General features: G+C 45.3%; 1 protein-coding gene and 1 pseudogene across 2 annotated transcripts; one reads left to right on the top strand and one right to left on the bottom strand.

The window, feature by feature from the left end:
• Window positions 1-24,675, bottom strand: Lsg1 (large 60S subunit nuclear export GTPase 1). 2 transcript variants are annotated; one of them, NM_001013421.1, is made up of 14 exons: window positions 24,509-24,622; window positions 22,979-23,105; window positions 20,622-20,742; window positions 20,145-20,231; window positions 19,001-19,087; window positions 11,856-11,916; window positions 10,529-10,705; window positions 8,405-8,809; window positions 6,757-6,858; window positions 6,532-6,675; window positions 5,664-5,787; window positions 3,448-3,527; window positions 2,794-2,967; window positions 1-450 (listed from the first exon to the last, which is right to left on the bottom strand). In NM_001013421.1, the coding sequence occupies exons 1-14, from the start codon at window positions 24,605-24,607 to the stop codon at window positions 271-273; spliced, it is 1,968 nt and encodes a 655-aa protein (NP_001013439.1). In that variant the 5' UTR covers window positions 24,608-24,622; the 3' UTR covers window positions 1-270. The 2 variants fall into 2 exon arrangements, with proteins under 2 accessions (NP_001013439.1, XP_038944038.1); XM_039088110.2 differs by lacking the exons at window positions 1-450; window positions 2,794-2,967; window positions 3,448-3,527 and adding an exon at window positions 3,543-3,942 and having other exon boundaries at window positions 24,509-24,675.
• On the top strand, window positions 10,913-14,739 carry LOC134481013 (large ribosomal subunit protein uL22-like; annotated as a pseudogene).
• Window positions 24,676-27,717: the final 3,042 nt, after the last annotated feature.

The following is a 27,717-nucleotide window of genomic DNA, read 5'->3' as shown; positions in this document are numbered from 1 at the left end:
TGGCAAATTAATTTTAATAACAAAACCTCAAAGTTATTATGTATCTGTATGTTTATACACACATCCATCATCCTCCTGCAGGAGACTTCTGGGGCACCTCATGACTACTGTAGCCACCTCAGGTGCTTCCGAAGGTGACTTCCGGGGGCGAGTGCTCCACAAGAGCAGGGTCCAGTCCACAGCGCTGTTGTCTGGGGTGCAGCACAGGCAGCGGTGGCCTCAGTCCTTGTCCACCCGCACAGTGCAGCTGCCATTTCTCTTCAGCCAAGCTCACACATCCAGGTGCCTGTAGAGCCTGCGGCTTTTCTCTTTTTTGTTTCTGTTACCGTGTTTTTTCCAGGGCTTCCCAGGTACGTTCTCAGCACTCGCAGCAGCTGCAGTCACCAGGCCACTCCCGGGCTTGTAACCCATGACAGCCTGGACCCCTTTGGTCAATGCTCTGACATTCTCCTGGAGAGAGGACACGAGACATGAACACACTATCTCCTTTAGGGCATGTGCACTGTGCCGCTGGTGCATGGCTTCTGAGGAACAGGAGCAAATCCCTCAAGCACACGGCCTCCTCTGGCTCTGTCTCACTCCTACGGGCTCATGCTAGGCTTTGCTGTACTCTTAGAGTTTGTCTTTCCCAGCCCTTCTTGTCTACACTTTAGTAGTTTCCAATGTCTAAAATCACTAAGAATGCAAAGTATTTCCTAAAAGTTCTATTTTTTCTTTCTTTCTCTCTTTTTTTTCTTTTTCTTTCTTTTTTTGGGGGTGTGTGAGGGCGGGACGGGGGTCAGGGTCTGTCTTTGCAGCCCAAGCGAATTTTGAATTCATGACTCTCTGCCTCCTGAGCGACAGCATGGCAGACGTGTATCACATGGAGCCTTGGTCTCCAAGCTGCTTTGGCTCACCTGACACTCAAGAGATATTACGTTTACTTAGAAGTAGGAATAAACATTATAAAGTAGTATTCTATGACTATCATATGCAGTAAAACATTACTCTTAGGGGTGAAGGTTTAGATACAGACATTAAATTAAGGTGACAGCATTTTCCCCCTTTATTGAAAATAGTAGGTCTTTTCTCACATAATGCAGCTTTCAGCTTTCTCATGAAATGCCTTCAGAAATCTCTTCAGACTAAACAAACTCAAATTGTGTCCTGTATGACAGCTGTGGATGCTGGGAACCAAAGCCAGGTTCCCTGCAAGAGCAGCATATGCTCTCGGCCTCCACGCCATCTGCTCCGCCCCTATTTAAGAACATTAAAATGTTTATTAAACACAACCAAATGACTTCACTTTTGTACTTAAATTTGACACTGGAAAATGCTACCATCTATGAAGAAGTGATTTTTTTTAAAAGATTTATTTATTCATTTATTATATATAAGTACACTGTAGCTGTCTTCAGATACACCAGAAGAGGGAATCAGATCTGTTTACAGATGGTTGTGAGCCACCATGTGGTTGCTGGGAATTGAACTCAGGACCTCTGGAAGAGCAGTTGGGTGCTCTTAACCGCTGAGCCATCTCTCCAGCCCTGAAGAAGTGATTTAAGTTACTAATATTGTACTTACTTATGATTTTATGTGCCTGCGTACACATATATGCATGTACACATGCATGCATTGTGTGTGGAAGTGAGAACATGTATGTATATGTAATGTGTACGTGGATGTCAGAGCAGCGTGCTGAGTACTGGGGCCAGGAGTGTGCACCTCTGCACCTTGCAGTCTTCAGCTTGTGCGCGTGTACAACTATAATCCTTGTCTATGGGATGTGGGGGTGGGAGAATCAGGAGTTCAATCAGTTGGGGTCAAGCCAGCTCTGCAGAATGTCACTCCTGAGATGTAAAAACACAAATATACACATGCACACCTAGCAACAAAATTAGTCGAAAAACAACCCAAGTGTCTAACTGGTCAATGGGAAATGAGCCACGGCACTTCTTCACATTGATTTGTTTGCAGTGAGGAGTGATATATGGACACACACTCCACAGGCGGACCCTGGAACAGTTGCGCAGAGGCAGGACTACACTGAGGTGAAGCACCCAGAGCAGACAGCTCCATAGACAGAGAAAAAGCAGTTGGTGGTTGGTGGGAGAAGGAAAGGGAAGGTGGTATGGGGTTTCTTTTTGGAGTGATAAAATCCTATAAAACTGGTTGTGGTAATGGCTGTACAACTCTGACTACAATACGAACTTCTCTATACTTCAAAACTGTTTGGAGCCAGATGTGGTATCGCACATCTGTAATCTCAGCACAGGGGAAGCTAGAGTTAGCTTGAGGCACAAAGCAAGACTCAGAAGGAAAAGCGCAGGTGCTAGGGAGATGGCTCAGCGGGCAAGCTGTTGCAGAGGACCTGGGGTTTAATCTCAGCCCCCACTTGGTGGCTCATGACCATCAGTAACCACAGCTGCAGGAGACTGGACACCCTCGACTGACTTCCACAGGAACACACGATACCGGCAAAGTAACCATACACAGATAAGAGTGTGCTGTGGGAACTCATGAAGTTTGTTTTGCAATTGTGTGCGTGTGTGCGTGTGCGCGCGCGCGCGCGTGTGTGTGAGTGACCTATGTTGCATCAGTGCCCAGAAGAGGATGTTAGATCCCCTAGACCTTGAGTCACAGGTGGGACTGTGAACCTTGTGATGTGGGTGCTGGGAATGAAACTCAGGCCCTCTGGAAGAGCAGCAAGTGCTTTAACCACTGAGCCACGGCTCCAGTCTACTCGATGTTTATAGTAGTAAATATTCTTAAATGTATTCGATGAGAAGTTAAATGCAGACTCTTAAATCTTACCTGATGGAAAAAAGTCTTGTCGACTACATTTTCAACCTGTTTGGCTTTTTGGGTTTTGCCTGGCTGAAGCCTCAGTTCTTCACCTTTTATTTTGTTCTCTAGGAGTTGCCTGTGTTGATGCTGGAATGCCACAGGGTCTTTTCCAGGAGGAGGGTGACAATACAGAAGTTTACCCTGCAGAGAGAGCAGGAATGACACTGTGCCTGTGTTACCCCAGGGGGGCAAAGGTCCTCAAGATGATGTCAAGCAGGTGCAGGCTGAAGCAGCTCCCTGTGGTAAGGAGCCTCGGTAACTGCAGAATCCCAGTCTAACACACTAGGCCGTCCAGGGCCCAGAGCTTATGTTCAACCTTCCTTCTGTGGCCTTCCTTTTCACTGTACTTCATTCCTACTAAGTATTCTTCAGTATTCTTTTATGTCGGACACACTAACTCTGGGAATACTAGGTTAGTCTGAAATCAAGATCGTTTTTGAGAGTTGGGGCTGGGACTCAGTGGTAGAGAACCTGTCAGCTTGGGTAGGGCCCACAGGTCAGTCCTACCTGGGCATCAGTCTATCTCAATGGAAGCCATCTTTTTTAACAGGCTGACATTACTGAGAACACAGCACAGGGAAAGGCAACCTGGCTCATTCAGTCAGGATCTGGCTCACTCACTCTGACGTAGTCCTTCAGGATGTATCGTGCAGACCGAGGCTGGTCTGGCTGTCCGTGTGCTGTCATGAATCCCCGCATGCCTATGAGAGGAAACAGTGTGAAGGAGCGCTCAGAAGGGGTCGGCGCGACAGGGAGCACGGGGTGAGATGCGTTTGGCTCTTCCCACAGCGCTACAAAAAATTAATTTCCTTTCTCAACATTTCCTAATGCAGAGCAGACCATAAAGATTTACTTAATCCTTTGTTTGCTTGGTTTTTGAAACCAGGTTTCTCTGTGTAGCCCTGGCCATCCTGAACTCTTTCTGTAGACCAGGCTGGCCATGAACTCAGAGGTCTGCCTGCCTCTGCCTCCCACATGACCACAGGCACGCGCTGCTACTGCCCGAAGCCTCTCTGATACCTGAGCACCACCCAGCAGGTGCCAGGCTCCAGCTTCCTGGTTATCTGTATCCCGTCTCAGGCATTCGCTCAGAGGCGTCTTGCAGGAGAATATTTTCTACAAAACAAATGGCCACACAGAGAACATCCTAATTTAATAATCACACCTGTTTTCAGCTTCCCAAACATTCCAAGACGACTGCTCCAATTCTCCATCAGGAGCAATGGGAGAGCACGGCTGTCTTGGCAGGAATGCTGGGTTTAAAACTCAGCTCCTGTAAATACTAGTTATGTTGGCCTTTTCACTTTAGAGGAAAATATGCAAAATCCTAATTCCTATCACACACACACAAAATAAACTTCGATCTAGTAACACCCTAAGTGTTGGTCTGGAGAGATGCTCACTGGGCAAGAGCATGCACTGCTCTTGCTAGGACCCAGGTCCAGTGCCCCACAGCTGTCTGTAATTCCAGACCCAGGGAAGCCACCCCTCCTGACCTCTGAGAACACTGCAGTCATGAGTACAACCCCTACAGAGACACGTGTATCCCCACACGCACACACAACTAAAAATAAAATCTTAAAAAACAAACAAACCCAGATGTTAAAGTAAATATTATAGAACTGCACTCTGGGAACAAGAAAGGCTCTACACATAAAAGATCAAACCCAGGCTAGCCCCAAAGGAAAACACTGCCGTGTAACTGGTAACTTTTACAGTGCTCAAGAAATCAAACATAAGTGGGGTGAAGGTGGGGGTTAGGGAGTGGGGAGGATGACAAAGAAACTACACTCAGAATAACAACAAAAGCTTTACAAATTAAGAAGATTTAAGAAAGAATGCACAGGAGAAACCAACCAACCATCACCATCACCAAAAACAAGAGAAGAGGGTGGGGAGGGGAGGGACTGGAGAGCTGGCTCAGTGGTTACGAGCACTGGCTGCTCTTCCAGAGGTCCTGAGTTCAATTCCCAGCAACGACATGGTGGCTCACAACCATCTGGTGTGCAGGCATACATACAGGCAGAAATCTGTGTGATGTATACACATAAGTATTATACATAATAAATAAATATTAAAAGAACAAACAAAGGGGGCGGCGGGGGATAATGATGTTCCCACTTCTTCACTGGCATTTGCATCAGCAGTTAATAGCGTACACAGGCTGGGCTGCCCACAAATGTCTAACTGAGCACCCACTGCTTCCTCAAGCTCCAGACACACACAATGCATAATGCATAGACATAGACACACATGTGGGACACACATGTGGGACAAACAGTCATATAGAAAAAGAGAAAAATAAACACAACGTTTGGGAGCGGGAAGGCAGGCAGGCAATCTCTGCATGCTTCCTGCAGACTCCAGGCCAGCCAGGGTCACACAGTGAGACCACCTTAAACGAAACCAAAGAATGCTCTGGAGAAAGGGCTCAGTAGAGAGCACGAGGCTATGCAGAGGACTCAGGCATTCAAGTACACTGCCCGCACCCACACAGGGCTCACAACCACAGGTAACTCCAGCTCAGATCTGGTGCCTCTACTGCTGTGGGCAGGAGCACTCATGTCATAACCATGCAAAACACAACTTAAACTACACAAACTGATGTCTTAGAGTGACGTGACAGTGCCCTTAAAGCCTGTGGCCAGAGGCTTTATCCACAGTCTTGTCAGCGGTCTGAGCCGACTTGGTAGGAAGTAGTTGATGAGAATCAGCACTTATGCTGCTAAAATCAAACAGCTGGGAATGCATCTCATGCTTGTCCTGGGTTTGATGCTGAGCGACCCTCCCTGAATCGCTATGAACCATTTTGCTGGGGATTACAGGAGGCAACTCACATCCATAAGCTGTCAACAGCTCTTCTGAGGTCGGAGGTCGGTAGGGGTCTTCATCTTCTCCAGGCTTTATAATGTTAATGCCATAGGTAGCTTCTAAAACTCGCCTCGGGATATTCTGGCAAACGTAGACTTGTTAAGGAATCCTCCTGAACTGACTCCTACGCTCCCACGCATCTAAGACATACTGCTTCACTGCTGACCTTGCACAGCTCCTCCAACCGCCCAGCCCCTCCCAGCACTCCCTCCCCAAAACAACAAATAAAAAACCCCTGAACCAAACCAACCAAAAACCAAGCCAGGCACGGTAACTTATACCTGTAATTTCAGCACTAGAAGGTTGAGGAGTCTAAGGCTAGTCTGGGTAACACAGAGTGTTCTGGGCTAGCCTGAGCAACATAGTAAGGTCCAGTCTCTAAACATACATAAAACAATCTGGGGGTCAGAAAGATGGTTCACCAGTTAAGAACACCTGCTTCTCTTTCAGTACCAGGGTTCAATTCCTAGCACCTACAAAGCAGTTCACAACTGCCTGTAACTCCAGTTCAGGGGATCCAATGCTCTCTTCTGACCTTTAAGGGCAACAGGCATGTACGCAGTGTACAGATATACATGCAGGGAACACACACATTAAACAAAAAAATCAATAAATCTAAAAGAAAGAATTTATCCAAAACAATCTAAACAACATTACCTTAAGGAATAATATTATAAACAAACTCTTAACTTTGAGACAATCCTAAGGGAGATACCAAGGACCATGCCTTGTTCCTAATGCCTACCACTATGCTGTGTGAGGGCAGTGCCCTGAAAATCCCCAAAGCCCTCACAGACATTAACACCCAGAGCAGAGCTGAAACAGAAAGGATATTAGTGATACAGGCGGAACGTGATCTCTCATCTGGTCGATAGGGAGGATCCCACTGCAAATCATCTCTGCTTTGGTAGACACAAAAGATGGCATCACCAGGCCGGGGCAGTCACACAGACAGAGGCCTGGCTCCACGTACAGGGTCTGAAAGTCACAAGCCAGGTTATGACAGCACATGGCAAGCAGAGGAAGAGACGGAGCACAGGACAAAGAACAGGGACATACCTGGAAATGCTTGGTGTGGCCTGGCGTGGCAGACACCGATACTTTCTTGTTGCCCATGATGGTGTTGATGGTTGAGCTCTTACCAACATTAGGGTAGCCCACCTAGAAGAGGACCACAAGTCACTCGAGTGGTAGAGATGCTATGTAAGTGCCTGGTTGCTCTGAGAGATTATTTAACAGATGCTCTGTCTGTCTGTCTTTGATTTCTTGGCTTCATACACTTAGCCTTATATCTGACACGTGGTTTATATCTTATTTCTGCAGGCTCGGCTGTTAGCCCCATAGCAAACCTCACCCTTATGCCCAGCACCTCCCCATGAAACACTTCACTGTTTCCACTGCATCGTCAACAAGGGGGTGAAGCCAAGCACCAGACAAACAACCCTAACTTCCGAGCATCTAAAAAGCGGCAGTGCTTTTCAGTCAGGGCTCAGTGGAATGTGGCAGGTAATTTCTGTAGAACACTTAAGCTTCTCTAGATATACAGAGTTAAGACTTCAGAAAGCAAGGGAGGCCACTTTATTTTTATAAATCAAAGACACAGGTAGAGAAACCAGGCTTCCCAATACACGTGGAAAGTAATTTTTGGAATAGAGACTATACACAGCCTTAAATCTCAGAGAAATTAAAAAACCTTCCATGTTCAGGCTAGTTGATTGTGGGATTAAGAATTACACTAGTCTGACCCCGGAGGCAGACCTTCAGTCAGTACACTACAGTGAAATGCCACTTTACTTCAGCACTTTTTTAAAAATGTTCTGACTATGGGGAAGGTGCTGTGTGTTCATTTACGTGTGCAGCACCTGCAGATAGTGCTCATGGAGGCCTGAAGAGGGTGTCAGATCCCTGTGAGCTGCTGCCACGCGGGTGCTGGGAGCCAAATGCAGGTCTTCTGTGAAAGTAGCCGGCACTCTCGACTGCCAAGTCACCCTTTAGACCCTACATTCTAAGCCGCCTTCTGTTGCTAAGGTGGTGGACAGATGCAGGAGAGAAAGAGCTAAACACAATGATGAACCCACACCTAACCCTAACCGAAGAGCTGAGAGACTCGCACTGCTGCCACCTCTCTCTCCACCCTGGTTTGCTTCCCTGGAAAGGTCTTTCTTATGCTACCCCTTCCATGTCCTTACTTAGCTAAGGCTGGGCCATGTAGAGCCATGCTGTATCCTTTAGGTAGGTCATGTGGCTGGGATGGGAGCTATCTTTTCCCATTTTGTTATGTTTACACAATAAAAGTATCTGTCATAGCTTGTCTGGCCAAGACTGGGACTCTCCCGAATGGCATCTGAAGCAGCATAAGCTGGCCAGGATCCCAGGATGTCTACAGAACACCACACTGAAGTCTGGCAATATCAAAACCTGCCTCATTCTCATCTCTCATAATGGATGTGACAAAGGTCTGGACTGGAAGATTTTAGAAAGCACTTAGTATAAACATGTGTAGCAACAATGTAACTCTGAGATATTTCCTTTGAGCCCGACCCTGCCCCTCCACTACTACGTCATCCCATGATGCCAGGGGCAACAAGAAGGAGGAATGTGTTCCCTCGGGTGCATACGCCTGACTGTGTGGGTCCACCCGTAGCTACAGAAGGATGGGGACTGCAGGCTCTCTCTCACGTGCTAGCTTCAGTGTCGCTCATCTTACCAGCCCTACAGTCAGCTGTCCGTCTTTCACCTTCTTCCCAGTGTGGAGTTTCTTGAAGAGCTCTAGTAACTCCTGCTTCGAGACCAGATGGCTCTTGTTGCTCATCTGTGAATTTTCTGGTGATGCTCTGCTCTGAGCCTCAGAATCCTCAGGACCGTGTTCCTTCTGGTCCCGATCACAGCCCCCTTCCTCCTGCCCCTCCTCAGGATTGCTATCTTCTTCAGAACACGTCTGCCAATCTTCCTCCTCGTCCTCCTGACAGTCCTCATACTCACTGTCGTCATCGTCACTTTCGGACTCCTCACTAAGCAAGAACAAGTCTCTGTGTGGAATTTCATTCCCGTCCAAACTGGAGTCTTCAGACTCAGAGCTGTTGGCTTCTCCAGCAACACTGTTTACTTCATCCTGGTAGTAACAGAAACCACAAAACTTCAGACAGCAGACTAGTAATGGAAGGAGAATGAGGAATACTATGCTGGGGACAAGCATATGGCAGAGCAAGCACACAGGTGGGTCTGAGCAGACTGCCCTAGGGAGGGCAGACCTTCACTTTTGTTGCTGTTTGTGCAGTGCTAAGACTGAGCCCAGGGCTTTGCATATGCAGCAAGCAGTACACCACTACCAACCTTGCTTTGATTTTATAGCTGCTCTAAATAAGTCAAAAAGTACCAAAGGCTTTCTGACCTTAAGTGAGTCAAAACAGACCCCTGTGTGTAAAATTCAGAGGTTGCAAAATTTCATTCTAGATTGGATGTGATGATAATGATGATGATGATGATGATGACAAGCTCACTCTGTAGACCAGGTTGTCCTTGAACTCAGACATCTGCCTGTTTCTGCCTTGTGAGTGCTGGGATTAAAGGCAAGCACCAAAACACTTGGCTGGCTGAGAACAGCACTTATTTGAAGACAAGCACTTTAACTCACTGAGTTAAGTTTCTAGTTATGCTTCCAGCTCTACAAATTGGAATCTTCCTTATGTACCTTAGCAGACATCATGTGGAATAAATAATGTATTCCATTAGAGTCCATAATTTTAGTGATAATCCCTACAGAAATAGGTAAGCACCAAGCTGAGATCCCCCAAAACAGTGTCTATGAGATATCCGAAGGCAAAAGATGAACAACAGTACAGGAACCAAGGAGACAAAGAATAAATCCTCAAACCAAAGATTAGGAGCTAACCAAGCTTTACCGAAGGGAAGAATTTTCTGAATTAAGAGATTAAGAAGGAATGAGCTGCCTGGTGTCATTGCTGGAGACAGACCTTATGCATGCTTGGTAAACACTGTACCACTGTCATATCCTCAGCACTAACTAGTCAGCGACAGATAACGTGACCATCTAACAGGGAGATGGGAGAAGGACTTCCTTTCAGTTGGGACTTAGAGCTCAGTAAATAATGAGCTCGTCCAGGAGAGGGCGCTGTAGTCACAGAACCCACTTTTTGAGCTGGGTTCTCCTTTGTAACTGTATCTGCCATGGAACTCCCAATGTAGATCAGGTTGGCCTGGAACTCATAAGAGATCCTCCTGCCTCTGCTGAATTAAAGGTGTTCTCCACCATGCCCAGCCTGCATGCCACCTATATTAACACCCATCAAATAGCCAAAAGATAAGGATAAAAGAGGAGGAGAAAATATTACCTCTAAGTGTATTCTAAATATCAAAGATGCCACGACTAATTTTTTAATAGACTTCAAGTTTTAGTACAATTTCGGTTAAAGATAAAAGAAATAGCATAATGTGTCTTAATTCAAGTTTAGTTTGTTTTAAAAACAAATTCAGACTTAGACAATTACAACATCCTTCAGTTGTACCCTGTATACTGTGAAGTTTCTCAAAAGCAAATACAAAACCTTAAGAAACTTCTTAGACGACTTTCCAAAGGTAAAACAGTCAAGGTCCCAGATGTGACACGAGGCATGTTAGAGTACATGAAATCAAAGTACCTGTGTGATCTGATTAAAGATTCTAGTTTTATAGACTATCCTGTAACCACTGCACTGTGGGGAGGGGAATCTCCAAACAAAATTAATCCTCACAAATCACCAATACAAACAAAGCACATTAATCAAAAATCAAAGTAACCCCGAAACCCACCTTGAGAAACCCAGCCCATTACCTTAGAGTCACCATTTAGGTGAACGGTTTCTGCCAAAGCTGACCAGAAGATAACCTTCACACCTTCTTTCTCAAAGTGCACAGCCCAGGCAACCCTCTGCTCAGCAGTCAACAAGTCTGCCTTGTTTATCAGAATCACATTCTCCTTGGCAGCATCTATCTCCTTCACGTAACATTCCTGTAACGACAGGCATTGCCGGTCTCCTCAAGCAACAGCTGGGCCCATCATCACCACAGATTCCCAAAGTTGTTATCGCACCCCCCTACCTCAAATCATTTTCTTTTTCTTTTTGTTTTATTGAGATAGGGTCTCTCTGTGTAGCCTTGGCTGTCCTGAAACTCACTCTGTAGACCAGGGTGACCTTGAACTCAGATCTGAGTGCTGGGATTAAAGGCAAGCGACCCCATTACTAGGCTTAAATCACTTTCTTAAACAAAGTACTGCGTGTGAACATGAGCTGCGTGCATGCCACATCATGAATGTAGAGGTCAAAGGAGGTCTCTGAGGATTCAGTTCTCTTGATCAACTTCTGCAGGGGCCCAAGAGGTCAAACAGGTCACTGGGCTTGTGCAGCAAGTTCCTTTAACCTGCTGAGCCATGTCCAAGGAGGCCCTTAAATCACTTTCTAACTCAAAGATTAGAACTTTTGATGCACTCTACTAATTGATCCTTTCTGTGAGCTCTGAAAAGAACTTCTACCACTAATATTTTTGGTATTCATGCATTCAGAGAAACCAAGATGGTCTTCAAATGGGATTGTGTACATCACACACAGGCATGTATCATGTTTCATGAGTTCAGCTGGACTGTGTCATTTTCAGTAATCCTTACACCTCAGTACTACTGAATATTTTATGAGTTTAGTTCATTTGTAAAATAGCTCAGGTGTAATAAGGTGTGAAGAGAGAACTCTGGAGTGGATTAAACCGTGACTGGAATATCCTGAGTGAAAGCAAATGCTATGGGGCTGGAGAGATGGCTCAGCGGTTAAGAGCACGGACTGCTCTTCCAGAGGTCCTGAGTTCAATTCCCAGCAACCACATGGTGGCTCACAACCATCTGTAATGGGATCTGATGCCCTCTTCTGGTGTGTCTGAAGACAGCAACACTGTACTCATACATAAAATAATCTTAAGAAAAAAAAAGCAAATGCCATTTTGACTTGTCTCCTGAAAACAAGAAACCAGGAAATGGCTAGCAATAAAGTGCTTTCTAGCCCAGCAGCTAGAACATGGCAGTCAATGTATGCACTCTACAGATGGGAACAACTGTTGGCATAAAACTGTCTGAAGAAGGCTGCCAAGGAGACAAGACAAACTTCACTTACCAAATCCTCACATCTGAACAGGAGCGGGTTCCGAGCATCTACTATCTGGACCACAATATCACTGGGGGGGGGGGAAAGTGAGACAACGCAGTTACCGTAGCGTAAAGGGGACCACTGCTGGCACAGCGGTTAGCACGAAGCTCACAACTATCTAATGTTCAGGAATAAGTGTCTGGGGACTGCTTGGTCAGCCACAAACAGTGCGTACCCCACTTCCTTTCCTCAGTGTCCAGAGACCCTTGAGCTCACAGCTACAGCTGCCTGCACAAGACCTGAAGAGGATCAAGCCATCACCATCCAGCCCGGAGTGGGAAGGGGGCTCATGAACTCTTCCCCTAGTCAAGGGGCTACTGACACCTGAAGGCTTCCAGAGAGTCAGTTTTCTTTATGGTATGGCCCCCAGTCCATCTAGTCTGCTTCAGTGGCGGTCCCCACACCCATGAACAAATAGGAAATGAAAACTGGACCCAGCGGGTTATGAAGATTTGTGTATGCAATTCTTAAGTTAGTGAGGTTTAGCAAGTATTCAGCCCTGGTCTCAAGAATCCTATTAGGGTCTCCACACTGACCACATGTAGGCAGCTCCATTACAAAAGCACTTAAACCCAAGATTGCCAAAGAGGAGAGCTTACAACTAGCCAACAGTCACCTATGAGTTCCGAGAATGCATTGAAACAAGAAAAACAGGACTAAGAGTCAGCTTGTGGTGCCTCAGTGAAGCATGGATGTCAAGTCAGATGTCAGGTCACATGGACGATGTGACAATAAGGTATCTTTCTGCAGCAGACAGCAAGCCCCTCCAATCCAGCAAAATGGAGACGAGGCATGCAGGTCTGCATGGCACTGAACACGGGGGGCACTTTCCTCCTTAGAATACCTACTTCCTTCTTTCAGAGACCCCCTTCCTTCCTTCCTTCAGCCTTTGTGGCTAGGGAGATGGTGGGTGCCACGTGGCTACCACTGCAGAGATTCACTGAGGAGGCAACATGGCTGCCGTGTTCCCTCCAAACCCTAGATAGTCATGGAACTCACTCTGCTCCAAGTGCTGGGATTAAGGGCATGCCTAGCTTAAATCTACTCATCTTTAACAAACTTTTAAACTTCTCTAAGTTAGTTTCAGAATTTCCTTTTTCATAGTCACTTTCAAGTCAAACTAAGCTAAGTGACTGCAAAACCTGACAGCCTAAGACAAACATTAGTGGGCTGGAGAGATGGCTCAGCGGTTAAGAGGACCGACTGCTCTTCCAGAGGTCCTGAGTTCAATTCCCAGCAACCACATGGTGGCTCACAACCATCTATAATGAGATCTGATGCCCTCTCCTGGTGTGTCTGAAGACAGCTACAGTGTACTCATAGATAATAAATAACTAAACCTAAAAAAAAAAAAAAAAAAAGACAAACATTAGCTCTGTCTAGCAATGCAGCAGGGAGAAGACGCTGCAGGCCAGCCTGCTGGAGGTGTAGACGACAGTGGCCTTGCTAGGACGGAGTGGTGTTAGTCTCACGCCTCAGCACTTTCCTGCGGTTTTATATGGCAAATCGTTTTTGATAACTGCTGTTGAATTAAAGAGACAGATGGCTTAGTCAGCCTGTTAGCAAACAGGGACATCTGTCACAGGGAAGACATCAATAAAATATTTCCTATTAAAGATGTGGCGGGTTGGGGATTTAGCTCAGGGGATTTAGCGCAAGGCCCTGGGTTCGGTCCCCAGCTCCGAAAAAAAGAAAAAAAAAAAAAAAAAAAAAGATGTGGCAATAGTCAGTTCACTAATATTTCTGGGTAACTCAGGTCTCTTCCTATGTGACACAAACCATACTGTGTGATTAACACATACTGTTGTATTGAGGAATGGGTTGGCAAAATGAGTCAGCCAGTAAAGGCTCTTGCTGTCAAGTCTGATAACCTGAGTTAGACCCTGGGACCCACATGGTGAAGGACAGAACCAACTCTCACAAGTCATTTTCTGATTTCCACAAGTATACATGATGATACAGACATATCTGTCCCCGTCAGGTGTATATTCAAAAAATAATTAAATATAATAAAACATGGTAAGTGGCCAGAGGTGACCTGTGAAGATGGTTCGCTACTCCCTTGACCAAGAAAACCCCACAAAATCATGCAAATCAAGAGGCTCAAACCTTCGTGTTCACTTTAAGAACACCCGGGAAACTGCCCAGGCCATCAAGGGTATGCATATCCGCAAAGCCACCAAGCATCTGAAGGATGTCACTTTAAAGAAGCAGTGTGTGCCATTCCGGCGGTGTAATGGTGGAGTGGGTAGGTGCGCCCAGGCCAAACAGTGGGGCTGGACACAGGGACGATGGCCAAAAAAGAGTGCTGAACTTTTGCTGCACATGCTTAAAAATGCAGAGAGTAGTGCTGAACTGAAGGGTTTGGATGTAGATTCTCTGGTCATTGAACACATCCAGGTGAACAGACTCCTAAGATGCGCAGATGAACGTACAAAGCTCATGGCCGGATTAACCCATACATGAGCTCCCCCTGCCACATCGAGATGATCCTCACTGAGAAGGAACAGACTGTTCCAAAGCCAGAAGAGGAGGCTAACAGAAGAAAAAGATATCCCAGAAGAAACTGAAGAAGCAAAAGCTCATGGCACGGGAATAAATTCAGCATAAATAAATGCGGATAAAGTAAAAAAAAAAAATCTATATATCTATAAATAATAAAACACTTTAACAACAGCTCAGCAAGTCCTAACTGTGCTCCAACTGACCTGCAATCTCTAACGTGTACAGGCTCCCTTTGGGGATCCGAGGGGCATACAGAGCAAAGACAGTGCCTCTGTCAGTCACGGAGGACTGAACATATACGGTTACTTCTGCCCCCTCTAACAATCCACAAGAACAGAAGTAAGTAAAGTCCTCGTTACAGAGCAAGAATGACAGGCACCAGAAACACCAGTCAGTGAACTTAGACTGCTTATGTCCCAGGCAGTTGGGGGCAGAACTGTAACGTGTCTGAACAGGAAGTTCCCAGGCTGCCTTTGCTGTTCCAACTCGGCCCTGGCAGCAGAGGGCTGGGGTTAACTATGGCTAAGATGAACCTGACCGGGGCTCAACTGAGACTCTGGCCTGGGAGCAGACGGGCGAGGGAGTGTTGCTATAAGGCGGACATTAAACATAAAGCAGCCTGTGAGGACGCCTGGCCCCCCTGCCACAGCGTTCTGAAAATTCCTGGTTTTAGATTTTTCCAATTTGTTGTGGCAGATTCAAGGCGTGTTCTAAGAATTTTCTACATTCCGTCACTATCTGTCATTACGGCTCCCCCTTTCCTCTAATCTGATTAGTAAGGCGTCTCTCTCTTCGTTCAGACAAGACTTTGCCCACCTTTATCATTCTCAAGTATTCAACTTTGTTTCGTTGATTTTTTCCTGTTTTCTTTTCATTAATTTTGGCCATAATATTGTATCTTTCCATCTACTGATTTGGGGTTTGGTTTGTTCTTTCCAGCACTGTGAGGTGTACCTTTAAGTTATTTGAGATTTTTTTTTTCTAGGCAGGACTTGAAGTGCTATGTAGCCAGGATGAACCTGAATCCTTTTGGAAAAAAAAAATAAGGCTATACGTGTTGTCACAGGTCTTTAATCCCAGTACTTGGGAGACTGAAGCAGGCAAACCTCTGTGACTTCAAGTTCAGGCTGGTCTAGAGTTGAGTTCCAGACCATCTAGGGATACGGAGAGAGACTGACTTTTAAGTTATGCATCTTGTGTGTGTTTATTGAGTGTGTGCACGCCACAGCACACACATGAAGGTCGTAGATAACTTTTCCTTCCCACCTCTACTTTCTGAGTGCCAAGGTTACAGGCAGGCATTACTATGCTGTGGTAGTTGAATGGCCCCACAGACTCGCACATTTGAATGCTTGGTCATAGGGGAGTGAACTACTCGAGCGGGGTTAGGAGGTGTAGCCTTACTGGAATAAGTGTCACTGGGGGCGGGCTTTTCAAAAGCCCAAGACAGCCCCAGTGTCTCTCTCAGCTACCTCTCTAGCACCAGGTCTGCCTGGGCGCTGCCATGCCTCCCACCATGACGAGATCGGACTAAATCTCTGAACCTGTAAGTCAGCCCCAATTAAATGCTTTCTTTTATAAGAGTTGCCATGATCATGATGTCTCCTCATAGCAACAGAATACTGGCTAAGATACGTGGTCAGTTCTATGTGATGCTGTGGGTCAAACCCAAGACCTTGTGCACAACAGCAAGCACTCCTACCAACTGAGTTATAGACTCAAGCCCCCGCTCAGGTTTTCTCTCTCTCTCATTCATTCATTCATTCATTCATTCATTCAGAGACAGGGTCTCACTTTGTAGCTCTGGTTGACCTGGAACTCTCTGTGTAGACCAGGCTGGCTGTGAACTTGGAGACCCACCTGCCTCTGTTTCCCAAATGCTGGGATTAAAGGTCACTACCGTCCAGCCTCTTCTTTCTAACGTTAAGAGACAGACAGAGGAGGCCTGGTGAAGTGGCTCAAGGAGTAAAGGCTCAGCTTGCCGTCAAACCTGAGTGCACAAGTTCAATTCTCTAGACGTCACATGATGGAAGGAGAGAACCAACTCCCTAAAGTTGATCTCTGACCACACATACATGTGACACACATGTACAAAATAAATGCAAACAAACTACTCTGACAGGTGCTAAGACAGAGAGTATTCCAAACAAACACAACCGACCCCTCTCCCGTCTCCCTGTATAAACTACATCTAGACATGCAGGGCTGTCAATCAGCTTTGCAGTGCTTCATTCTTAAATATGAATGGACAAAAGTGTAAGTCATTTAAGGAGGTTTCCTACGGAAACAGCAGAAGCCAGGATGAGCAGAAAATGGAACAGAGGAAAGACCGTTTGAAACTAAACAAGAACTGTAGGAAGGCGTGTGGGTGGTGTCGTCCATCAAGGTGTGGTGCTGCAGTCTGTGACCACTTTGGAAGTAAGCAGCGCACACCCTCGAACGCTACTGAAGCTCTGAAGGAGACATGAGCCCGCCTGCTCCACTCAAGTTCCCCAGGGGTAGAGCGCAGGCTCTCCAGGCTCCAGCAGAGCGGAGACTTAAGGGATGCCTATGCAGAACCTGCCTCTGCCAGCAGAACTTCTTTCAGAGCCTCCTCCGACCTCCCACATCCCAACAGCCTTCCACCTGCCGGAGGGAGATGGCTTTAAAAATCGGATGTGTACTAATCCCTTCTTCTAGTGGTGAGAACATTCACAAAGGTCTGCCACCAGCACTAACTCTTAAATGTTTTCAATACCATAAAAAGAAATGTGTTTTCTTTTACAAGTTAAATTCAAGCCCCACGTAAACAAACCTGTTTCTGACTGTTCTTCTGAGGTATATTTTATGGATTTCAAATGAACACAACCCTATCGTCTCTTACTTAAAACTACCATTTCGTGGATAAAGTTTATTTGCTAAATCCTTGAAAGCTATTCAGAAACTCTGAGGAAAGCACGGCTTTCTAACCATGCAGAAGAGAAGAAACAGAGAACAAAGATTCAGAAAGTCTCTTTGGTGGCAGATGGGAAAGAACCAAAGTCTTCCACTCCAAACTCAGCAAAAAGACCAATTGAAAAAGTGATCTGGGCTGGGCATGGTGGCTGATGGCTTTAATCCCAGCACCTGAGGAGCAGAGGCAAGCGGATCTCCGGGTCCCAGGTCAGCATGCTCTATAGAGCCAGCTCCAGGAGAGCCAGGACTACACAGAGAAACCCTCTCTCCAAAATCCAACCAACCAACCAACCAACCAACCAACCAACCAACCAACCAACCAACCAACCAACCCAGGTTGTCCTAATCTTCACCAGTCCTCTCTTCTCTGCTACAACGCCCAAGGCCTGGCTATCTGCAACCAACTGCGCTGCCCCGTCCTTGACTAGGCACCTTGTGCTCTGAGCTCAAGGACTTTGTCTCACTCCTCCATGTGTCCTTGGAGTTAGCAGCCCCCCCTACAGCACACACCTCAGAAGCTGGGCTTTTCTGTGCTTGTTTTCCACATTACCAGGGCGAACTTAATGAACATGTGCTGAAATAACGACAGCTGCTCCAGAATTTACCCTATACAAACATTTACTCTGCTTTTTAAAAACTTATTTATGTTTGCATACAAGTGTTTTGGTAAACGTGTGTGTGCACAAGCATCTGCCATATCTCCCATGCCTTGGAGCCCAGGAGAGGGTACAGGCTCCATTGGAACTGGGAGCTGAACCCAGGTCTTCTGTATGAGTAACAACCACGCTTAACTGCTTAGACATCTTTCCAGCCCCATCTTACATACTTGTCAAATGCACGCATCTAACACACGCGCACACACACACACACACACACACACGCACGCGCACGCGCACGCACACACACCCTTCCATCCTCTAGTACTGAAGAACAAACTTAAGATCTCAAACATGCTGGGTAAGTGTTCTACAACTGAACCACCTCCCTAGACCTAAAAAAAAAAGAACCCACTACAATTTCAATGGAATACAGTATACATTCAGGTCTCTTTTTCCCCCTCCGCACAGGGTTTCTCTGTGTAGCCTTGGCTGTCCTGAACCTCACTCTGTAGACCAGGGCTTTCAGGTTTAAAGATGTCTGTGTCTGTGCATGTGTGCATGTCTAATTATGTGCATGTGTCTATGTGAGTGTATACAGGTGGCAATGGAGGGCAGTTACAAGTGGTTGTGAGCTATCTAATGCTGAGTGCTAGGAACCAAACTTGGGTCCTTTTCGAGAGCAGCAAGAGTTCTTACCTATGCATCATCTCTCTAGTCCTATATTTTTCAGTTTTTTAAAAAATTAATCCTGCTATCTGAAAAATTCATCCACACACATAAAATATTCTGATTACATTCTCTCTCCCTCCCCGTCTCCCTCTCAGCTCCATCCAGTGCTATTAGCACCCTCCCCTACACAACAGCTTACAGTCAGTTCCTCGGCCAGAGTCAGACTTTTGGTTTAGTTTTGTGATCTGTTTATAGTCAGGGCTACTTTCTGTTTTGCATAATTCTCAATAGCTCACTGTGTAATTTAGTCTCCCTCCTGTTGGATCCAGTGGTTGGAGATATGTCGACATTTGGTCCAGCAACAACCCTGCAATGTCTTCATCAAACAAAGAAAACGTTTCTTACCTTCTCTCAATGACCCTCCAGAGCTGGCGCCAGAAGTCCAAATTCCGTTCAAAGGGAGTCAATATCAACTTCTGTTCTTCTTCTAGCCTGGCTTTAGAATGAGAAGGTTACATCTCTGCCTGATCATAATAGTTTTAAAGAATTATAAATACGCACATTTATTACATTAAAAAAGACACATTTACGAATACTGTAAATTATTATTATTTATGATACTGGGGGTTACACCTAAGGTTTTATACAAGTCAGGCAAGAGCTCTTCCCCTCAACCACATCCCAGCCCTGTTTTTAATTTTTTGTAGTCTAGGAAGGCCTTGAGAACTCAGCCTTCCGAGTGGCTTCAATTACATCCCTGCACCATCAGACCAGGCTCCACCCGATTACTTCACTACACCTCTTGTTGAGTCAACTCAAGAAAAACTTACTCATAGCATAGTCCACCAATTCAAATTTTATCTTAAGCCCTTGGAGTTTCTCTCCCACAACCCTCACTGGATGAATGCTGGCTCACAGAAGGGAAGTAACGTAGAAAAGACTAGGGCCAGAAAGATGGCTTGGTAGTTAAGAGCAACTGGCTACTCTGCAGGAGTAGCTCACGGCAGCTTTCAGCACAGGTAACTCTAGAGCCAGGGGATTGGATGCCCTTCTGACCACTGCAGGTCACTCTGCAGGCACACACACACACACGCAGGCAACACACAGACACACGCAGGCAACACACACACAGGCAACACACACACACGCGTGCACACACACACGCACACGCGCGCGCGCACACACACACACACACACACATCAAATAGATAAGAAAAGACTAGCAATGGGGCAGAGTATCTACTAAGCAGCTCTGTGCACAGCTGCACTCGGTGTGCCGTCTACACTCACACTGTATGCGTTGGCAAACACTACCACCCTTTCCCGGTTAAAGTTTTATTAGTTATTTTGTGTGGATATTTAGAGGCCAGTTGACAACCTGCAGGAGTCATCTCTCCTCCCATCACCTGGGTCCTGAGAATGGAACTCAGACCATCCAGCTTGGCCGCAGTGCTTCAATCTGCTATGCTATCCTGTCAGTCTCTGGATTTCTCTGCAAGCTAAAATGCCTGAACCCAGGGCCTCCGGGCAAATCTAGTCCAACACTCACCGGACAAGCTGGCGCCTCCATTTTAGAAAGTTATCTTTCTCTGCTTGTTTCAGTTCTTCAGGGCTAGTTTTTCTGTCCCAATTTGGTCTGAAACAATCATAGAGAAGAAGAAATTTTATATATAAGCTACCAAAATATGAGAGAATCTGAAGGTAAATGGCAGCTGGAAAGGAGAAGGAAGCAGGAAAATTACGAACTAAGAATATCCTTAGTGGCCGTGTCTTTTTTAATTCTTTAAAAATTAATTTATTAATTTATATGGATGACTGTTCTTGCTGCCATGTATGTCTGTGCACTCTGTGCATGCCTAGTGCCTGAGGAGGCTAGAAAAGAGCACGGGATGCCCAAGATAACTGTGAATTCCACATGGGTACTGCGAGCTGGATCTGGTTCCTTAGAAGAGCAGCCAGTGTTCTTAACCACTCTTAATTCAGCCTCATTCTGTCTTATAATGATCTGAACTCTTGTTCAACTTACCTCCTTGGTATACACAGGAACTGTCTGTTTTCTTCATGGAGTCTCTTAATTCTCTGGCTCTCCTCGAAAGACAGCAGTCCAGTTCTAGCCTCAGGGGGCACAAACTTAATATTAAGCTTCTCTGTTCACAGGAAAGAAAAGTACTATTAGTCAAAACGCAATGGTGTCTGCCCAGCAAGCATGAAGCCTTAAGTCTACGCCGAGCACCTGGAAATGTGCTCAGTGGTGCACGCCTGTGATCCCAGCCCTTGGGAATGGAGGCGGGAGGGTCAGGAGTTCAGGACCTGTACTGACAATTCTGGAATTTTGGGTTCTTTTAAAAAGGCAGAAATATTATAAGAATGGTTTCATTTTAATCCCAGGTGTGGGGATTTGGGGCCCTGCAGCTGACTATGATCTGCCTCATGTTCTAGCAGAGGTGTGATTCTGCCAGCTGCAGATCGTTTCTGTGATTGTGTGACGTTTGGAATCCTGGAAGTTTTTCAAAGGGTAAACTCAAGAGCCCTAATAGGGATTGGTGGCTGTTGGTCATTCAGGAAGATTGCTTTTGGTTTGTTAGTAATTGTGTTCAAAGAAGAAAAAAGAAGAAATTAGATTCAGATCTCTCTCCTCTCTCTTCTTTCTCTCTTATTTAGTGATATGGGAGGTGGGGGGGGTGGATAAAGAGTGAGAAAAAGAGGAACCACTAAAGTAGCACAGAGCAGCTACAAGAAATGATAAGAAATTAGATTTAAGGATCCCCCCCACCCCCTTCCTTCTTTCTCTCCTATCTAGTGACAGGGGGTAAAACCGCAGGGTGAGAGATTTAAAGGGTGTGAAAAAGAGAAACCCACAAAGTAGCTGAGATTGGCTAATGTGACCCCAGTAGTATACACAACTGAGAAGGTGGAGCCTACAGAAGCAGAGAGTGAATATCACAAGGAAGAAACAGGATAAAGGCCATCAAAGAGTGCAAAGCTTCAATGAAGCTTGAGAAGGAGTTCTAGACAGTTAATGACCAACATGGTGATGTCACCAAGGGATGCTGTCCATTTGAAATTTACCAAGAGGGTGGACTGTGAATAACCTTGCCACCATCAGAGAGCCATGTGCAGTGATGGATCAGTCAGCTTGAAAGTCACCTCCCATACACTGTGTATGTATATTAAGACATATCGTGTACCATAACTTCATAAAGCTAGGAGGTGGGTAGCATGACTATCCCCTCCCAAACCCCCAAATCAAAACAAAAGCTCCCCTCAAACAAAACCTACCAGAAAATGAAATCTGAAACTATGTCTGTCATTAATTGCCTAAAAACCTATAAAGAACCCTTTATCCCCAACCCCTTAAAAGACAAGTCCTCACTATATAGATCAGGCTAGTCTCAAACTCCCTGACATTCACTTACCTCTGCCTTCTGCACTCTGTGGTAAAAGGCATGGGTCACCATACCTAGCCTTCCCTTTCTTCCTCCTGGGAATATGGCCCTTGCCCACCCCCTCAGTGTCTGTGCTCATTAACACCTGTCCCCTGCACCAGCACAACCAAACTTGTGACAATTTTCTCAACAAAGTAGATTGCCATTTCACATCCTGTCTGGATGCCTCTGCCTGCCTGTGTCTTTTGTTTGGAGATAGGGTTTTGTTATGTAGCCCAGGCTGGGGATTTATTATTTGTAGCCCAGGCTTGCCTCAAACTTAGGGCAAGTGCTGCCCAGGTGCTGGGATCATAGGTGTGCACCAATCTGAACAGTTGTCTCCTGCTCATCACCCAATCTTGTCAGAAACTACTAGGAGCCTGCTGTTTCTTAGACTTCTTTCAAAACATATAAAAGAATATTTTTAAAAATGAATAAAATGTATCTCTTAACATTCTCTGAGTAGCCAGCACAATGAATGAGAGTAACTGATTCTAAATAAAGGCATTTGGAACAAATAAACGAATGACTTTCTAAGGAGCACAACATCTGTAATAGTAAGAGAAATACATAATAGTATCTGTCAGTGACTGAGTGCACGCACTTACAACACAAGGTTCCAGACAGCAGCAAGGATGTTTTGAACTCAATGGTGAATTACAATCTGAAGTGGTATTTGTTCTGTGTTTGAGCCGGGGTCTCACTATGTAATGTAACCTTGGCTGGTCTGGAACTCACAGAGGATCCATCCATCTGCTTCTGCTTCCAGAGTGCTGGGATTAAAGGCATGCACCACCATGCCTGACATCTGAAGTGTTCTTTAGAGGTGAATTTAAAAACCAGTGTTGACTTTACCTTACACCCATGGGACCGCCCCATACTGCTTTTTGGATTCATTTGAAGTGAGCAAGATGGCGGTGTGGCCAGTGTCACAGGCACCAGGTAATAAACAACTCACCAGCCACGAACTCCGTCCCTGCAAGTTCTGCAGTTGCAAGAAAGTCCTCGAGGGAGCTCTGTTCCGTCACTGACTGAAGATTCAGACGTCCCCAATCATAACCATCATTGAGTTCACTCGTATGCAGCTACGAATAAAACAGAGCAAAGAGTGAGGCAGCTCTCTCCTGCGCCTGGCATCCACAGGCTCTACCTTTGCTTTTACTGGTCTATGTTCTCAAGGTGGTTGACTCTTCTAAATGTATACTACCAATACCTAACGCTAGCTAAGAGGGGGGCCCAGCTCAGCAAAATACTTGCCTGTTGCTGTCAATGGTGTTGATATCCGGCAGTACAAAAACCCAAGATCAAATATTTAAATGAACACTTTCTTATCTCAGCAAGAGCATTTCCCTTTTATCCTATAATTTTATTTTCTGACTCTTTTGAAACGAATTTTATTGTGTTCTCATTTTACCATCAAGAAAACAGGTTTAAATAGGTAAAATAATTTGCCTATAGTTGTAAACCCAGAGTTTGATATACACCACCCTAAGTTATATGCTTATATGGGTCAAACATAGTTTTTTAAAAACGAAATTAAGGATTGAAAGCTTAGAATTAACAAAAATCAGGATACAAGTTAGGATTTCTTTTTTTTTTGGTTCTTTTTTTCGGAGCTGGGGACCGAACCCAGGGCCTTGCGCTTCCTAGGGGATTTCTTTAGATTAAAATTAAACCTCTCCACTATTTCCCAAAGGTTAGTACATTGATAGGTCACCACAAAACCAGGTGAGAGGATTAGTCATCAATGTCCAGACTTGAACACTGAGAAGCATGCGTGTATTCCTCACAGTATCTGTTTGGAAATGGGACGGTGTGATGGACATGTACCAGGGACAAACAACTTCAGTACAAGACCTTAGTGAGGACTCAGAATGCCCTCAAATACTCTGCTAGAATTAATTTCTCTATTTCATTTACTTCTTAAGGCTCCTACTACGATCTTTCCTAAGCTTCTAGAGACAATGTCAATTCCTTAAGATAAACTCCAAGGGGGCAAAACAAGGGAAAGCAGGGATCGGATTTATTTGTTCTTCTGATGGAACCAATCACTTCCATTGGATCGATTCTCTGGATAACTAAAAATCTCAGTTTAAAGATCCAAGCGTGGTAGCCACGGCTTGTAAATCCAGGACTCTCCAGGCACAGGCAGGAGGAAGGCAGTTCTGGGCCACTCTTCGCTGCATACGGACACTCTGTTTCAAAATTTTACGATAACACGTAATTTTCTTTATAGAAATTTCCAAGAGCGTCCATGGCATCTAGGGCAAAAGCCAAACACAGGGAAACATTCTAACATGAAAGGCTCTTCATGTTTTCACTCCTACTTTATTACACACTAGCTCTGTTTTAAAGCCTCTCTGCGCCCTGCGCCTTGTCGGTGTCTGCTTCGAATTCCTGTTCAGGCGTGACTTCTAGCTACAACTTTTGTAGCATGGAGGCTCTCAGAACGAGACGGGAAGAATATGGAGAGCACGGACGTTCTTACCCAGGAGTCAGTATGACGGTGACTGCGGCTTCGTTGAGTCTGATGCCGGATAAGTACCCGACCCAGTGACCCACCACCCGGCGCTCTTCTCCGGCCCATAACAGCGTATCAGCAGCACGAACCACTTCTCAGCGCGTGAGGCTTCCGGTTTCCCTGGCTGTGAACCAGGAAGTGACGTAAGAGCGAGTCTAAGTAGTACAGTTCCGAAGTGAAGCTGCAGGGTATTGAATGACTTGCTTCAGGATGATTTTGGTAGAGCCAGAGTTTAACAGTACTATAGAGAAGAAATGTAAAAATCGATCGGGAGGATTCCTTATGGCTACTCCTTCGACTGTTCCCCTTTTGATAGATTGACCGACTTAAGAGAATGGTACATTCCAGACTTGTACGTCACTGTTTAAAGTCCGGCGGGAAATTGGGCCAACTGGAAAATATGACCGCTCACGTTCGCAGCACTTTCGACGGGAGGAGGGCCCTCGGGTGAAGGGGTGTTTCTGTGGCTCTAGGTGGCAGAAGTTTCCTGATGCTGGTTTTTCAGCTCAGTTTTTGTTTTCCTAGCATTCTGTAGTTGCGGAGCGGGGAGAAAAGTTCACACATGGTTGAGAGTTTAGAATGGGTATCATTTTCAGAACTTGAAAGTTGAGAACAAAAGCCGGCGCTTTTAGGGGAAGGGAGGGAGGTAGAGAGGGAGGAAGAGAGCGAGGGAAGAGAGAGAGAGAGAGAGAGAGAGAGAGAGAGAGAGAGAGAGAGAGAGAGAGAGAGAGAGAGATATTAAGCATTGTATCAACATTTTTTATAATTAAAATTAAAGCTGTCTTTAGTGAGCTGTCTTCACTAATAGATATTTAGTGCCCCAACCGATCGTCAGCTTTCCTCGTAATGTGTATATAAAAAGTCTGGCATGGTGACACACATCTTTAATCCTAGCACTTGGGACACGGAATCTTCACAAAGAGAGCTCCAGGACAGTCAGGGCTACACAGTGAGACCCTGTCTAAAAAAGAAATAAGTGTATAGTAGTTGGTGCTGAATAACATTCTCATTACTGGGGAGACCACTGTAACATGCTGCTCAGCCGTGGAAGGAGTTTTTACCGGCTATAGATCAAAGATAGGCAGTGTCTGGAATTGACCGGCTATAGGTCAAAGATAGGCAGTGTCTGGAATTGACCGGCTATAGGTCAAAGATAGGCAATGTCAGGAATCGACTGGCTATAAATCTAAGATAGGCAGTGTCAGGAATCGACCAGCTATAGATCAAAGATAGGCAATGTCGGGAATGGAACATGAGTCTTGTTACTCTTCCGTATTATTGAGAGGACTCGGTCAACATGTATTTTAGAAGTCATTGTTGCTAACTTGTTTGATTAATCTATGTATAACGCTAAAATATAACTAGGTGGCACATAAATATATATATGCACATGCACATATATGTATACACATATATACATATGTATGCACAAATACACACACATATATACACACAATTTTTACTTGTCAGTTAAAACAATTAAGAAAAACATCAGGAAGGCACCTAGTCTGGTACTTTTCTAGCTTTAATGTGTACAGAAATTTCCTAGGAATAAGCTTAACAGACTGATTCATAAGTTGTGATTATGATGTGTCTGTCTGTCTGTCTGTCTGTCTGTCTCTCTCTCTCTCTGTGTGTGTGTGTGTGTGTGTGTGTGTTGTGTGTGTGTGTTTAACAAGTTTCCAGGTAACAAGTAGCAAGAGTAGCCCATTCCTTTCTGGTGTAGATGAAGATACTGCAGTGGATTAGCTAGAGGTCGGCCATAGCAAGTTAGCAGCTGGCAGAACTAGGACCACAGTGCTCACCCATTTCTGATCTTTGCCACTTCCTTTTTGTGTGCCTTACCTCCACTAGACTCTTGCTTAACTGGAGTGGATTTTGTGGAGCTCCCAAAGGATTGACAAAGTTGGTGGTAGCTGGAAAGGCTTTGAGGAGACAGTGCTCACAAAACACTGAGAAGGGATGTAAGAGAACAGGACTTCTCCATTTCCCAACTTAGAAGCATGACCGTATAAATCTCTGAACACAATCTCCAGGGGGAAGATAGAGAGAAGCACACAAATAACATTAGAGAGAGCATCTGGCATTGTTAAAGATAACCCTAACTCAAAGAAATGAAGAGAGTTGTGCATTTTAATGAAGGCAAGGACAACAGACAGTGTAGAGAAAATGGCCATCTGATTACTAGATTTCAACCAATAACTCAAGGCTTCACCCTAGTTCCGTTTTCCAAGGCTTTGAAAAACACTCTTGGTTGGTTGGTTGGTTGGTTGGTTGGTTGGTTGGTTGGTTAGCTTGTTTGTTTTAAGACAGACTCACCACACAAACACACAGGGTTTCTCTGTGTAGTTCTAGCTGTTCTGGAACTCTGTAGACCAGGACAGCCTCGCCTCAGATGCTGGGATTAAGGTGTACACCACCACCACATGGCCCAGAGTGAAAATTTAATCGATATTGGTTGGGGAGTGTGAAAAGAGCATCAACATGGTAAGATTAATTAACAGTAACTATTCCAAGCTGCCAAGTAAGGCACAGTCTATTTTAAGATTTGCTCACAACACAATACTCAAAGAAGTGAGTCTTCAGTTTTCTTATATGGCTAATAGGAATAAGAGTAATGGTCATGCCTTTAATGTGGTGCATGCCTTTAATCCCTTCGGGAGGCAAGCAAAAGCCAGTCTTAGTGAGTTTGAGTATAGCCTGCTCTGCATAGAGAACTCCAGGCCAGCTAGAACTACATCATAAGACCCTGTTTCAGAACAAAGCAAATGGAATGTTCAATATAATTTTTGTCCTGCAAATGAAACAAACAAAATAGTTCTGGAAGATCATTGTCCGATAGTACGTGGAGATACCCATTTGGCACATTTGAATATCCTCTGCCCCACCCCACATACACACACCCCAACTGAGCAATAGACGTGAGAGCCCAGCTACATAATTGCTCATGGAGAAGGGCAAAGAGGTAAGCAATTGAGGGTGCTGATGAGGCAAGAGCATAGGACCCAGATTCGAAAGAGTGGAGTGCAAGTGAGGATCATGGTGATGAAGGATTGAATAAAGGGCTGGATGCCGCCAGAAGGAGAGGGATGCATGGATGAATCAGCCAGGTCCCTGCCCTCTGACTGCAGGAGCTATTCCACCCACACACTTTGGGGAACAACCTCGCTCGGCCA

The sequence above is a fragment of the Rattus norvegicus genome, chromosome 11 (genome assembly GCF_036323735.1).
Source record: "Rattus norvegicus strain BN/NHsdMcwi chromosome 11, GRCr8, whole genome shotgun sequence".
NCBI classification, from domain to species: domain Eukaryota; kingdom Metazoa; phylum Chordata; class Mammalia; order Rodentia; family Muridae; genus Rattus; species Rattus norvegicus.
Note: the sequence above shows the minus strand (reverse complement) of the source record. Positions and strands in the feature narration are given on the sequence as shown.